Source organism: Stylophora pistillata, chromosome 12 (genome assembly GCF_964205215.1).
Source record: "Stylophora pistillata chromosome 12, jaStyPist1.2, whole genome shotgun sequence".
Lineage (NCBI taxonomy): Eukaryota > Metazoa > Cnidaria > Anthozoa > Scleractinia > Pocilloporidae > Stylophora > Stylophora pistillata.
Genome location: NC_142530.1, coordinates 16,630,979 through 16,646,030, shown reverse-complemented (window position 1 = coordinate 16,646,030; position 15,052 = coordinate 16,630,979). Strand labels below are relative to the sequence as shown.

General features: G+C 37.8%; 1 protein-coding gene and 1 long non-coding RNA gene across 3 annotated transcripts in view; one reads left to right on the top strand and one right to left on the bottom strand.

Moving 5' to 3' along the window:
- The window catches only part of LOC111333762 (uncharacterized), a 63,664-nt gene extending 49,127 nt beyond the window's left edge, over positions 1–14,537 (bottom strand). Inside the window, exons 1-3 of the mRNA XM_088741413.1 lie at positions 14,491–14,537; positions 14,345–14,417; positions 11,557–11,882 (exon numbers count right to left, since the gene is read on the bottom strand). Of these exons, the coding sequence (XP_088597539.1) occupies positions 11,557–11,882; positions 14,345–14,417; positions 14,491–14,505 (414 nt within the window). The 5' untranslated portion in view covers positions 14,506–14,537. The remainder of the gene's footprint in view (positions 1–11,556; positions 11,883–14,344; positions 14,418–14,490) is intronic.
- On the top strand, positions 1,324–5,198 carry LOC148719013 (uncharacterized). Of its 2 annotated transcripts, XR_015994090.1 has the most exons (3): positions 1,324–1,413; positions 1,528–1,582; positions 1,672–5,198. It is a non-coding gene; the product is annotated as an uncharacterized LOC148719013 (long non-coding RNA). The 2 variants fall into 2 exon arrangements; XR_015994089.1 differs by having other exon boundaries at positions 1,528–5,198.
- Positions 14,538–15,052: the final 515 nt, after the last annotated feature.

The window sequence follows — 15,052 nt, the reverse complement described above, 5'->3', positions numbered from 1 at the left end:
TGCTCCTGTAGACAAAGATTTTGAAGTATCCTTACATCTTACCCAGCGATCACCGTATAACAAAGCTAATTATCTCGCAACCAGAGGAGTGTAGGCCATATTGACCAGGAGTCCATTTTATCATCTCTGATAAAAATGTTTTGGGTTGTAAATGGACGCTCTGTGGTACGACGTGTATAGAAAAGGTATGTTGATTGCAAGGAAGGGAAGGTACCACTGGAGAGCACCTGATTCAAACCTTCATTCATGTGTGTCGGAGTGGACAATTTTTGCCCCATAGAAGTAAAGAAGGGAAAAAGTAGAGTCAAAAGATATGGATGCATTTTCATCTGCTTGTCATTCCGAGCCACACATACTGAAATTTCAAATATATTGAATACAAATCCCATGATCAATGCTTTGAAAAGATTTATTTGACTGAGAGGATGCCCCGAGAAGATAAGGAGCAACTGTGAAACCAACTTCGCTAAAACAGACAGGGAGTTAAAAGAGGCGATTGAAGAATGGAATCAGCAAAAGATCAATAGAATCTGCGCTGAATGAGAAACTCACTGGATCCTCAATCCACCAGGAGCAACTCATATGGGAGGAGCTTGGAAGAGAATGATAAGGTCTGTGCGCCAAAACTTGAAGGCCTTGTTGAAGGTGATCTGTGATGAAGTGCTTCACACTGTGTTTACGGAAACGATCAACATTCTCAATAGTAGACCAGTAATTCGAAATAGTGACGATCCTATGGATGAAGAGCCCTTTACTCTAAATCATCAGTTACAGCTGAGACCATGTTCCAGCTTGCCTCCAGACGGTCTGTACTGTCGGTGCCATTGGAGACAAGCGCAAAACATGTCAAATCTCTTCTGGAGACGGTGGATTATAGAATACATTCCGACCCTTCAGGAACGAGAGAAGTGGAAAGACCCAAAGGAGATTCTTAAAGTGGGAAGTGTCTTTCTGCTAGCTAACGAGAACGTTCCCCAGAGGAATGAGTGACCGCTTGCACGAATTATCGAGGTCTTTTAATTTCGAGGTGAAGATTAGCTTGTAAGTTCTGCAAGAGTGAAGACAAGCTCCACTATCATGACCCACGCGAAGCTCCAGATACAGAGCGAGGTGAAAACGACGGTGACTACCCTCGCACGACCAATTACGAAACTCCGTCTACTTGAATTTTCAAGCCTTCAGTTATTTGGAAGCATGTGGAACTGTGATTACACTTCCAAATTGCGTTCCAAAGTTGCAGTTGACGCAGATCATTATCTGACTTTAATCCACGTTAATTAACTTAACTGACCAAGATTGGACATGCACTTGACACTAGCAACAGGCCTTGGACTTGTGTGGATCCACTTTAGACGTCGACATAACTAGGTGTATTCATACTCGCGCCTAATGACATTCATCTAAGATCGGACGGTTAGTTTATATTTGTTATAGTTATGAAGTAGCTTCACGTCATTTCGCACTAAACTATCGCATTCGTCGCAGATTGTTTTTGGGATAGAAATAGTTTGCATATATTTCATTTAGGGGCCGGTGTAGCTCCCATTACGTGCCTACATTTGACGTCAACATCCGGGAAAAGGTAATGTGCTTTGTCCGAAAAGAAGTGGTCGCCATGTTTTTAATGGTATAATTTGCCACCCAAAATTCTTGAATTAATTTCATCCGTAGATAACCTGTCTGCCTAACTAGATGTTTAGTCGGCTTGATAACTGGAAGATGTGTGAAAGTTTCAATGGAACACCTGTAAATAAATGATTAACTGTTCGATTTCGAGTCCTACGCTTATGTGGTTCTGCGAACTGCGTAATACAAAGGTATAAATTAGTAATAAAGAGGGATAGGAAATAACTATACGCAGATATAGTAATGTGCTGGAGAGTATGGCTCAATGATGAAGCTACTTCGGCTTGTTTAGGCTGCGTCTTAATTAGTGTGCTATTTTACTTAACCCTTCATTGATAAAATGTATTGTACACGAATTCATGTGGTAATTTGTGCAACTTTAAGTATGTCAAAACGCGAAAGAAATTTGCGCATATGACATTCGCTGTATGTAAAATATAATCTTTAACCAAAAGATAAAGGTATTCATTCGAAGAAAGTGGGTAAGACCTTTTGATGTCGTTCCATTTTTGACGCAATGATTCAGTATAAACTAGTCTTATCAGTCTCAGTTTCGTTAGTTTAAAATAAAAAAAGACAATTGCAGTCTTAAACTACAAGGCAGTAAAGAAACCACTACCCTAAGTATAGAGTTAAGACTTGCTAATTTTGCATTAAAATTAGTTTATTTTCAAATTAGTTCATATCGATGTAAAACCATTCATCCTAAAAAATTGAAAAAGCCTGAAAATTCCCTGGTATCTTTGCCTGACGAAAGTAGACAGTAATTGCTCGTCAGGCACTACCTCGAAAACTGAGGGAGTTCATAAGTCATTGATTAGAGTAATACACATTTATTTGACGACTCTGGAGAAATTAAAGTTGTTACTTACAAGCTGAGGAAGAGTAGACAGGTATAGTCAGGGACGACAGAAGCAGCGTAATCACTAGCTCAGACGAGTGAGCCTAAAATGGGTGAAAGAATAAATCAGTTTGAAAAAGCTGGTTAGCAACAAATGTTCTATCTTAGAAGCAAAGTGAAAAAAGTTACAATACCATTTGAATAGCCGTGGCGTCGAAAGCTCAGCCTTTCCGATATTTCTTGGTAGAAGACTCAACTGCTCTCACTTGCTTCGACGTGATCCTTTTGGCTTCGATTGAAAACCATATCCCTTTATTCTGCCGACAACTGAAAGGAACTTGAAATCATGATAATGAGCGTGGTGCCTAAAATTCCTGAGACTTAATAACGGTTTATCCAATTTTGCACAACTCGACGAAAGTCACGGATCGTACAGTTAATTTCTGAAATACCTTCGCCGAGAGGAAATATGAAAGGTGTTGTGGCTGATGATAAGTAAACCGTTGTTCAATAAATTTATACTTTGAGTCCACGGAGACTTGAAAAAGGTAAAGTCGTTTGATCATCACCTAGTATTTATAATTACAATTCAAAACTACTTCAGTGCAAAGCCATTTAAGATATGGCGTAGGAACAAAATATATCAGCCAAATCAGTTGACCTCATAATCATTAATCTATCTCGAGGAAAAAGATACTTTGGACGCACTAAAAAAACACAATAAATCCAATAAATTCTTTAAACCCCCGCCTGTGTAAAGTATTTTCATTATCTACATGTTTTTCAATGTTTCTCTGAATTTCTTCCAACTCACGAACAACCACATAACCTGAAAACGAACATAATTGTGCTGCAATAGAACTTTCCGACTTCAAAATCAAAAGAACCAGTATTGTTTCAACTCTGCTCAAGGCTGCAGCGTTACACAGGATGTGATTCCAGATGGAGGGAAACTAGTCGAGGACTTTGGATTGTTGAAAACGTATTTCTTCCCAATTTTTTGCTGGATCTATTACATGTACGAGATCATAACAGCAGTTTGCTTAAAATCGAGGACATGAAGACCAAGCTACAAGGAATATCATAGAAAGATTTTTTAGCAAGCATCAGCTTCTTTTAAGAAGGAATGGAGTTCTTCTTTGAAGCACTTGACGACAACAGCTCGAGAAAGGATACTGGCGCTGATACAGTACAAGCCGTTTGGGCGGGAGCTGCAAGAATGCGAAACGGGGAGCTTACTGAATCTGCGACAACTGAGTTCGCATATTCAGTGAAAACGGGGACTATCTTATCAAATTTGATCTCCGAGGTATTCTGCACCATCCAGCTAATGCATTTCTCAGGGAATTCAGAGTCATTTTGGCCAGTGCTAAATCCATGGAAAACCTCCCGCATATAGGAATTTGTAGCTAGCGAGCACTCTTATCCACAAGAGGATCCTTGTACTGTAAGGGATTGCAGTGATCACCGAGGGCGCTTTGCGGCAGTAACTAAGTTTAAAGATAACACAAGTAAAAAAAAACATTATTTAAAAGTAGCCTTAATTTTTCAGTCATACTTTCAATATCTTTTTACAGACCCAGTTCAGCTTCACACGTTCATAGGGCCTTTAAGAATTCTTCTTTAATGCGAAATGAACAGGCAAGTGAGTTAGCTGACTTCTGAGTTTGTCAGTATTGCTAACTCATGCAATTAAAAACATAATTGATACGATGACTAAATTTTTTTTCACGTTCTGCAATGCATCTTATACTGGAGCCTCATTCTCAAAATGTAAGCGTTTATAGCCTCAATCCATCCTTTTTTTAATATACGGGAGAGCTAATGACAAATGAGATGCAGTTTCGTCTTCCGTTGTAAACAAATGTTTTCATATCGATCATGTGGGAAGCTCATTGATGGCTGTAGGTTGGCTGCAGGCCTGGGTTGGTTGTACTGAGGTTGGCTAAAGATATAATGCATTGAAGGCAACCAACCTGGTGGTTCCTAATTCTTCATCGATAAACGCGTGATATTTTATTCTCCATTGCAACAACAATACATTTCCTTGTAAGACGAAGAAAAAAACTTGTTTTAATCCAAGATTACGCCAGCAAAAAGCTTAGATATTTGTTTATTCTTATTCCCTGTGTACGGGATGCTGTAGATAAATGTTAAATGCGAATCTTTTCTGCGATTGAGGGGTTTATTGGGAACTTTGTTTTCGGATGTTTTTGTAACTCAATAATTGAATCAGTGTTGCAGTGTGCTCCTGCATTTTGTATGATCTTAGCATTAGCCTTAGTCTGTTTCTTAACATTATTCACAGATGTTTACGATAACACTTGTGTGCATACAATATCCATTAAATTTATTCTTAGCTAAAGTTTTTTCCTCGTGTGGTCCATCATCCTAGCGTTTTTTAATTACATTTTTTGAAGGCTTTCATTCATAGAAGGATTGAATTCAGTATTTTGTTTTTTAATGGCATGTCCCAATCGATATTTCACATCTGTAAAAAATTCCCGATGTAACTTTGAGTGATAAATGAAATAGTGAAATAAGAAAAAAGTTAAGTTTATTTCCAAGTTTTCAGTTAATGCTGTGTATTATAAATAGCCTTTGCTACATGCAATACATTTTTAAGACAGATAAGGAAGATAATGAGAATGTAATTAAAATACTTAAGCCCCTAATCTGATGTACAAATCTGCAAGAAAGTTAATCATGTTATTAAATTTTAATCGGATCATGTTCGCTTTTGTATGGAAAACATTGCTGATACACCGAAGATTTTGTAAAAACGAATATAGTCAAGCTCAAGGGAAAGCGAATATTTTAAAGTCGTTGCGCTGGAAAGATACATGAATGAAAAAAGGAAATAACTCGGCCAATCTGTATAGTTACAAGATTCTTCTGTCACGCAACAGATCAACCTCGTGAATATGTGACCTCTTTGCTTTGTTTATTTTACTTTCCCAGTTTTTTCCTTGAATAAAACCACCCCCTCCCATCCCATCTTCCCGGTACTTTGAGCGCGCATACCGTGCAAGAGACGGGAAGTAAATCTAATCAGGAGCTCTTAAATTGATTTTAAACATAGGGAAGGATAAGAAAGTGCAGGTCATCTTTCAATTAAATGAACCTTTTCATTACCCTGTTATCAAAACTGTATGCTGAAATTCAAGAAAAAGATATTCAAGTAATCTTAAAAATGTCAGTTATTTCAGAAGAAATTTATCTCAGTCATCAGATTGTATAAGTAAAAGGACATTGGGATGGCATCTTCTTATGAGCTCGCGCCCCTGATTGACGGTCTCAATTTTATCCCCTCTTCCGTCGTCGATCCTACGGGAAAATCTTGCTCGACCATCAAGATGATGAACTGAGACGAACTTGAGTGATTAAACACTCCAATTAAAGTAGCCTGGTTACTACAGGAATACTGGAACATCGGGGTTTCACACGATGAGACACTTATCACTCAATGGCCCTGACAATTTTCGAAGGAGGTCCGACCTCAAGCTCCTGTCACTAGACACACTGACGCAAAAATTAAACCTCGACAAGTAAAAATCAGTGAACTGAATATAGACTGAGCAGTGAAACAAGTTATTTAAGCCTTTCTGACAACAACTGCACTCTCCCCATTCCGCCTACCCACTGATTTCTTGGGCGGAGGGTTAGTCTAACCAGAAATACATGCAATAACTCAGTTATGAGTTACCCTTTCGCCATTTTCTGTCATCTCTAATGTATGACTAAAACTCATCTTTCGTTAACCTTTTAAAACAATTACGAGTTAATAAAAAGCCACGGAAGAGAAGAATGAATCGTTATTACATAATCATTAAGGTCGGCACACACGAGGGGACTAGTCCCTGCGACTAGTCCCAGCGACCAGTTTCATGCGACTAGTCCCTTCGTGTGAACTACACATTTCTGTGGTCGCAGGGACTTGTCGCATGAAACAAATGTTTGTCCCTTCGTGTGAACTGTTTTTGCGACCAGTCCCTGCGACTAAACGGTAAATAAGCCAATCACGGGTCAGTATGATGCGTGACTTCCGGTAATTCTAAACATTGCAGTTTCTAATGAGGAATTTTCCCTGACTTCTAGATTTCTACAACTGAAGAATAAAAAACTATTTCTAGTTTTGTAAACATATACAGATGTCTTGGAGCAGTTTGGATGGAATTTTTACCCTATTTGACTGTGTCTGTTAAAAATAAAATAAAAAAAACAAAAACGGAACACGTAAAAGCATGAATAATCCGACTGAATAAGTGTAGTTCGTTTGCGCTGATGTTTAATAGTGCTACAATGAAAAGTTACCAAATTTTAATTGTTTTCGTATAACGCCCCAGATTAAGAAACATCTTTTGCCTCTTAATTTTCCTATGTTCTTGTGCAATTGAGTGCCCTCGTCTGAAAACTTTAAGGGACTAGTCCCTGCTACCGGTCCCCTCGTGTAAACCCTTCAAAGACTTGTCGCCGGGACTAGTCGCACGGACTAGTCGTAGGGACTAGTCCCCTCGTGTGTGCCGACCTTTATAATTTTGTGAGTGCGTGTTTTGTTTATCAGTTTGAGCTCATCTTGTGAGTCACGTCTCACTTATTCATTTTCATCATGTGAGTATTCACATATATTGAATTTCTAGTCAACGATCAGGATTAAAGATGTTTATTTTCCCTTGTAACTATTTATAGCTTCTGATAGACTGTTATCATTCTCATACATGCTCAAAAACTATTGATTTTGGCCCGATTTTTCATTACCTCGCTTCATTTTTTTCGCTTCTCGCTACATTTTGATTTCATTAGTTCTTGGTCTTTGCAGTTGATGGTTTCGTGAGTTAGTGTTTGGGTTTGTGTTAAAGACCTTTTCTTCAACCTCGAGGGTCAAGTGGCAGCTTTGATCGTGAGCCCCGCGGATAGAAGAGACTGACGTGAATATGAAAGCAAATTAGACTCGTAGATTTATGGTGAGTCAGTACACCTTCTGAGAAATTTAAGAGCTGCACGATGAACATATTAAATTATTAGTACTCCCCAGCAATCTAGCCAATTCTACACAGCTCGAGCAGTCGTTCCGTTAATTTCTGAAATAATAACGTGTAAAGCAAATATATATGAAAGTGCTGTGAAGATTGGGGATAAGTTGACTGAGTAGCTAATTAAATTTATACCTTGAGTCTACAGAAATTTGCTGGAAGTAAAGTCATTTAATCATGACTTGGTTTTTACACAATGCAGAGCTACCTTTGTCGGAAACTATCTTCAGCGCAACGCAATCCATGATGTGAAGTAAAGACAAACATACCAACCTAAGCAGTTCACCTCTTGATCTTGATCCAATCCCCGAGGAAAAAAATACTTTAAAAACATTTTCAACAAAACATAATTACTAAAAAATCTCCTTCGTTCTCGGTACTCATTTTCTTAAACCCCGTCGGAGTTTGAATCGTCACTCTTCCTCGTAATTGTCTCCGTTAATTGGTTCCGAATCTGAAACAGCTGTCTAGGCTGCAAACGAACAGGATCGTGCTACAATATAACTTCCGACTTCAAAATCAAATGACCATTGTTTCAGTTCTCAGGTCAAAACTACATCGTCTCTTGGGGCGTGATTACAGATCAAGGAAAAATGGTTAAAAAAAGTGGATTTTGGAATAAAGGTGTACGACAAAATTGAAAATACAAGTTGAAGCATTGATATATCTAAGTTGTGAAACGTATACGACATATTGAGGTGCCTAATTCCTCCTCCTTGTAAGAAAGAGGAAAGTTTATTAGCAAATGAGAAACTGAGGCTGATGATTGCTGAACTTAAAGCTGGCAAGATCACATTCGTATCTATGTCAAGAAATATATCCTGAAAACGAGAAAAGTGATATTTTGACTGTAAAAATCTCATGATTTACAAATGTTAAGGGCAGTGACAGAGGTAATAAATCAGCCTCTTCCGTTTATTTGTTTTATTTTAATCAGCGGCTCAACTAGTCATTTTTTCTAGTGAATATGATCTAATAGATGAGAGCAAAATTATGTTTCTGCGATTTATTTTCTTTCAAGCAACAGTGCCCGGACAGGATACCTAAGTATCAACTGAAAATCGTAACAGGAATGTTTCCGCGATGCAAACACACACTTTATCCGCTAAGGACAAAGTTATGCTCCAGGGACAGCCAGTTAATCGCGTATGTAAGCGTGCTATGTCTGTTTTCTGTTTAAAGTCAACCACTTTCCCCCCACATCATTTCCCTTCACCATTTCCTTAAAATAAAGAACTGAATTCGAGACAAAAAGCTCTGTCAACCAGCTGAAGTTCCTAAATAAGTCTTCATCACCACTGAAAATTCTAAAACCTCGAGTTGATCCCAAATACCACAAAAGCTTATCGCTGTTAATTTTCAACTTGATCACCTGCAAAGCCTCATATATGGCCAACCCAAAAACCATTTTCGTTTCTAAGAAATGAGCCACAAGTTAAGTGTTTTGTATAATAATAATAATAGTAATAATAATAATAATAATAATATTAATATCAATCTCTATAGCGCATTTCCATGCAATGTTCTAATGCACTTTACAGCACTGTGCGGGGGACTTTTCCAGACTGCCGGCGGCAGTTTGGAGTTAATAAAGAAGAAATTTTACAGTTGCCTTTTCCCACCAATTCCCAGTAAACAGGCCAGACCAGATCACAGTAATCTCGTGATGTGGGTTCTTTAACGTCCCCTGCCTAGCCAGATTAATTAATTGACAGTTGCAAGAGACGGGACCTCCGGCTTTAACTCAAACGGAAAGGGGATTAGATATGAATTAGCGATAAAAAATGAGCACACATGCATATTTTAGTCAGCCAATCAATAGATAAGTCGATCAATTTGTTATTCTTCCAGTTAATCGGTTGGTTGTTCATTTTAAGTATTCGTTCGTTCGTTCGTCCATTCATCAATCAGTCGGTCGTGATTAGTTAGTCCAGTCTGTCCGACAGTTAGTCCTTTAGTCAGTCTCTGAGAGACACAGACATTTAACGAAGTAAAAGATTTTGCATACATCAGGTGAAAATGATACCTATACAGCCGTACAGCTCCATCCTGAGGGATATATGACCATACCATCGTTTAGGTCTAAGTTTGATGAAACGAGCTTGAATTGGTGGGTTCAACTTGTGATAAACAATGCTGTCCTGGTCTCTATTTCCACTGAATCGCTAAAGATACATTAAGACAACATGTTTGATAACACAAGACCAAAAACAAATTAATAACTTCAGGGAAGAAGAGTAAAATAATGCAATTATTTGAAAAACTGATCAAACTTCTGTAAAAACGGATGCTAGTTCAGGCGTCCGTCCACACGTATGACACTCAAAGCAGCTTATAACAGAAAAGCAATGGTTCGGCGAGAGCGAAACCAACGGAGGAACTGATTTCAGTATAACAGGTTGGAAGGAAAAAAAAAGACATAATTGTCGTGTTAATTTTTTTAACTGAGTGTTGTTTTCAGATATTTTTCTCGGATATTCATAGAAAAACCTCTGAATCTAATAAAATCTTTGAAAAGGAGTTAGCGTGTGGTTTTAGATACTAAGGAAATAATAACGTCTTAATAACCGAGTTTGACGGTCGTTTTGAGGAATATTATCCCGTGGTCGTGGTTGTGCGGATCGAGCACAGCTATATTCGTACAAAAGCGACCCATGGCCAAAATTTCCAAATACGGCTCGAGCAAGCAAGGAAAGTACAAGTTTATTAACTGGCTCTTGGACCAGACTTATTTATTTTCATTGTGAAATCCAGTCCTCGTACTTTTCGTCGCAACAATTCTTTGAATAGTTTCAAATCTCGCCGCTTTGATTCTTCATTGTTTTCTCTCTTGTGCGTGTTCTTTTATGCATGCTTTCTATTCCACATAATCCTCCACAGGACTTCCTCAGTCACCTTCTTCATGTAATTTATTTAGTAAACAGCCTTGAGAGCGGATTTTAATAATTTTCCGAACAATTCGAGAGGCGAAACGCTGCGAGTGAAGTTTAAATGAGAATCGCATTGATTCGCTTCATAAGTAAAAATCATAATACGCGGCTCCTGATTGGACCTATCACTTTCCTCACACTTGAAAAAAAGCAATATGCGCTTTTTGATTAGCTCTCGGCTTCTTCAACCAACGTGCGTATGAAAACTTTTTTGCGCCATTTAAATGTGTAAATCTCAGTACGGAGTATAGTAAACAAGCTTATTCTCGTAAAAAATAGACGCCATTTTGTTTATCATCATTTAAATATTTTCAACGCACGTGAAAAAAGAAAACTGTTTAAGAATAGCTTACTGTGTACTAAGTGGTACTCAGTTTTAACCAGGGAATTTTCGGTCAAGAGATGCGTTTAGACCCATTACGGGCGAGCAAGAAAATATTTGATGGATCATGCTCATAAATAACAATGGTTTTATTATTCAAATGAATAGTCAAACTTTCCCTGCTGTTCCAAAATACGTTTATGCAAAGAATTCGTACAGGTTTCAATATTTAAAAAACTTTTTCTCGTAAATTGTAGTTAAAATAGAAATGCTTTTTTTCACCCATAAATATTCTTATAATGGTCATTGAAGGTCTACCGTATCCTCAACAAAAATAAATAAAATACCCAAGGAAAGATAACTCTGCGAAATGAAGAATATTCCTTCATCATGTTAAAGTCAACTTTTACGTACTTTCAAAGGATCCCTTAAAAGTTGAATACGATGACATTAATAAAGGCGGAGCTTGATTTTTTCAATGGCTTATTTCCTAACCTCAGGCGGGTCTGGTACATAAATCTCTAAAATACAAATTCGGCAAAAAGAAGATTAGACCTCGTCTTACTCTACGTCAATCTGTATTCCTCGGCATACAAATGTTTCTTAACCATATTGTTGTACCAATCTAGTTTTTTCTACTGCACAGACCAGAAAACGCTATTTGCAAATATATTGACGTTTCTGGAAAGTACCCGACATTAGGGAGAAAATAGATGAGTTGATAAAGTAGCCCTTGACTCGATTTAGGATAACAATGGAAGGTACGTAAACAAGATAAACGATTACGTTATGGGCATAGCTTACCTTAGGTGAGCTCTGCCCTGGTTCTTTATAATAAACAAAGGTAACTCCATCCTCGCTGTACTGAAGCTCATATAAGGTTACCCACTGGGGTACGGCATTTCGCCCTTGTGTAGCTATTCCTGTCACAATACTGTATCTACCAAGATCCACCTGAAGCCACTGATGTACATGATTTCCGAAGGCTGACCATCCACCTGTTTTGCCTCTGCCAGCCTTGAAGTTCAACCTTCCCTGGACTGCGGCATGGTTCACATCATTTTGAGAAGAGGCAGTGATCTGAGCGTCTCTTATCTGTCCGTTCTCCATACCCAGTGGTGCTGAACACACTTTACAAAGAAAAGGAGAAATATTGACTGGGCAAGATGAAATGACCAATATGATTCAAGTGTGTTAAAAACAAAACTCAAAAAAGTGTCCTTCAGGAGAACCAATACAGATTTCGATAATCTCAGTAGTCTGCCATCATAAAATCAAAATAAACCTCAGTAACCAGCCATCGTAAAACCAGTATAGCTGCATGACCTGTCTGAATAAATACGGCGCGGCCTTGAAAACAAAAGAGGGTGCAAGAAGAAGGTTACATAGGTTTAATTGGCAAATAGAAGGCTCTCAGCAAACCTTTAACTGATTCTGCCCTGGAATGAGGAGCAATAGCGTGAAGCAACATCATCGCCTGTGATGCTGATAGAATTTTAGGGTTAACGGAGCGTCCAAATCAAATTCTTACACTTCACCAATTGAAAAATGTGAATAAATTTGCATGTTCGCAGATGTTCACTGTGTGAGCTTGCGTTGGACGTCAGCTTAGGTATACAAAAAATATTTCTCTTTTAAAGTTATCTTTTTTACACCCGAAAACGAAATTTCGAACAGTGTTAAAATTTTAGTTTTCATTTTATTTAATGGTATTTTTTCTACTACAAAACTAATGGTTTCTCAGATTCCGGAGGTTCCGGAGTTTCCGCGGTCTGCTGATCACAGTTTAGTAACATCCTATTATAAATGTTGAACGATTCCAAAAATTATGCTGATTTTCTAATTACCGAAGAATCCGAACTTAGCCATATCTTGAAATCACTTTTCCCACTAGTGTGCATGAATGAGTGAGTTGGCAGCCCTGATTTGAACTATGATGAATTAAATCGCGTCAACTTTTCAAAAGCGCTAGTTTACTTAGTCATTTCTGCTGACACCGATAAAATCAATCTTGAGGACGACCTCTCTAGTCTCTAGCAGTGGCAGGATAAATGGGAAATGAGCTTTTACCCATCTAAATGCAAAATTATTTGTTTCTCTAACAAAAGACATCCCCTAACAAGAAGTTATGCGTTTTGCAAAGCGATACTCGAACAAGTGGACTCCATAACTTATCTTGGTGTTACCTAACGGAAGGACTTAAAGTGGTCTGAACATATTTCTGGCATCATTGGAAACGCGAACAAAGTGCTTGGATTGGTTAAACGAAACTTTTGGAACAGTTCTCGTAATGTCAAAGAAACTCTCTACAAATCAATTGTTCGTCCAAAGTTGGAATACACAGGAGAAATGTGGGACACATATTACCAGAAGGACTTCTATGCTGTTGAGATGGTTCAGAGGAAAGCCGCTGGATTTTTCATGAATAATTATCGTCGTGAAAGCAGTGTAACAGATCTTATTGAAACACTTGGATGGGACTCATTGCAATTAAGACGTAAACAGGCTATATTATCTCTTATGTACAAACTGAGTAAAAACCTAATAGACATCAACCTTGAAAATTTATTATCCTGCAATCATGAACTACGCACACGTCGCAGTCATCTTTTAAATATAAGGTCCCAATGGCCAAAATAGACGCTTTTAATTTTTTTCTTTACTAAGAACTATCGCTGAATGGAATACCCTCCCAAGTGACGTTGTAAACTCTAGTTCTCTTAATATTTTTTTAATCGAAACTTAGCACCATCCCATTTTAATGTTTATATGGATAGATATCTTTTAATAGATTTTTAGTTGTCAAAATTTGTTTTACTTAATTTTTTTTATATAGTTGGTGTGATACCCCTCAAATTTTTCCTTCGAGATAAATTCAGGACACTTACATAGATCAAACATAAAAGTAATGATTGAATGAAAGAGAAAAAGAACGCAGGGATAACAAAACGCTGAATATAATTTGGCTAGAATGATAAAACTACGTCGGCATGTTTAAGCTGCGTCTTAGACAACTAATGTACTATATTCAATTTATCATTGCATATATATCATGTAGTGTATACAAAATCATGGGTCGGGTGATTTGTCGCTTTGAAACGTAGAGATGTCTACAACTATTAGCATGTCAAAACATGGAAGAAAATCACGGATGAACCGCGCTGTATGTCAACGAGAATTTGTTAAAGAGAAGAGAGCGAAATAAACCAGGTTAGACCCATTGATGTCGTTCCATTTTTTAACAATTCAAGCTTCGCTAGTTTCACTTTCATAAGTTGAAACAAGAAACAATTACAGTCATAAATTGCAGGGCAGGAAAGAAATCGTCATATTCTCTTTAAAAATTTATACCTTGCTAACTTCGCAATAAACTGATTAATTTTAACAGATGAATTTACATCTCTCTTAAACCATTAAAACGCCCACAAATTCTCAGATATCTTTGCCTGACGAAAGCCTTTCGATTGAAATTGCTCTCCAGTACAGGCACTGCTTTGAAAACTGATGGAATTCACGAAGTCATTGATTTACAGAAGCCAGAGTTATTGGGAATGTATTCGAGGACTCTAAAGATCACAAAGATATCACTTACAAGATGAGGACGAGCACACAGGTATGGCAAGGGATAACAGAAGCAGCATAATCACTAGCTCGGACGAGTGAACCTAAAATGAGAGAGAAAAACAGGTAGCAAGTAATATTTTATCCTAAAAAACGAGGTGAAATAGCTCATAATACCATTTGAAGATTCATCGAAGCTCGACTTTCCTGATCTTTCCTGGGAGAAGATTCAATTGCTCTCACTTATTTCGAAGTGATTCGTTTGGCCTCGGTTGATATCACACTTTATTCGGCCGACGGCTTCCGCTCATGCTGAAAGGAACTTGAAAACATGAAAATGAGCGCCGTACCTCAAATGCCATGCTAAGACTGGACTGTTTCATTCTTACTGTGCTCAAGCGCGCATTGATTGAAACTAACTTCCCACTTGCTTGTAAGAGCAAAAGGGTGTTCCCACAGACTAACTATGACCCCTTAGAGAAAAACGTGGATAACGTGAAACTGACCTTCAGAGAGCTGGCCCTGTGTATGGAAGTATATCGAAAAGTTATTTTGTGTCCTGACTCTAATTTGTCTCTAATTTATCCACGATTGGTGCTTAATTAAGTTGTCCTCTCCACGCATGTAGTAAATAATAATAAATTAATAATAAATGAAATATTAGAAGATCAAACATAGTCGTAACTTTTGTTACAATTTTCTATAGGAGGGCTGTTTACGTTCGAAGTTATTTTGAGTC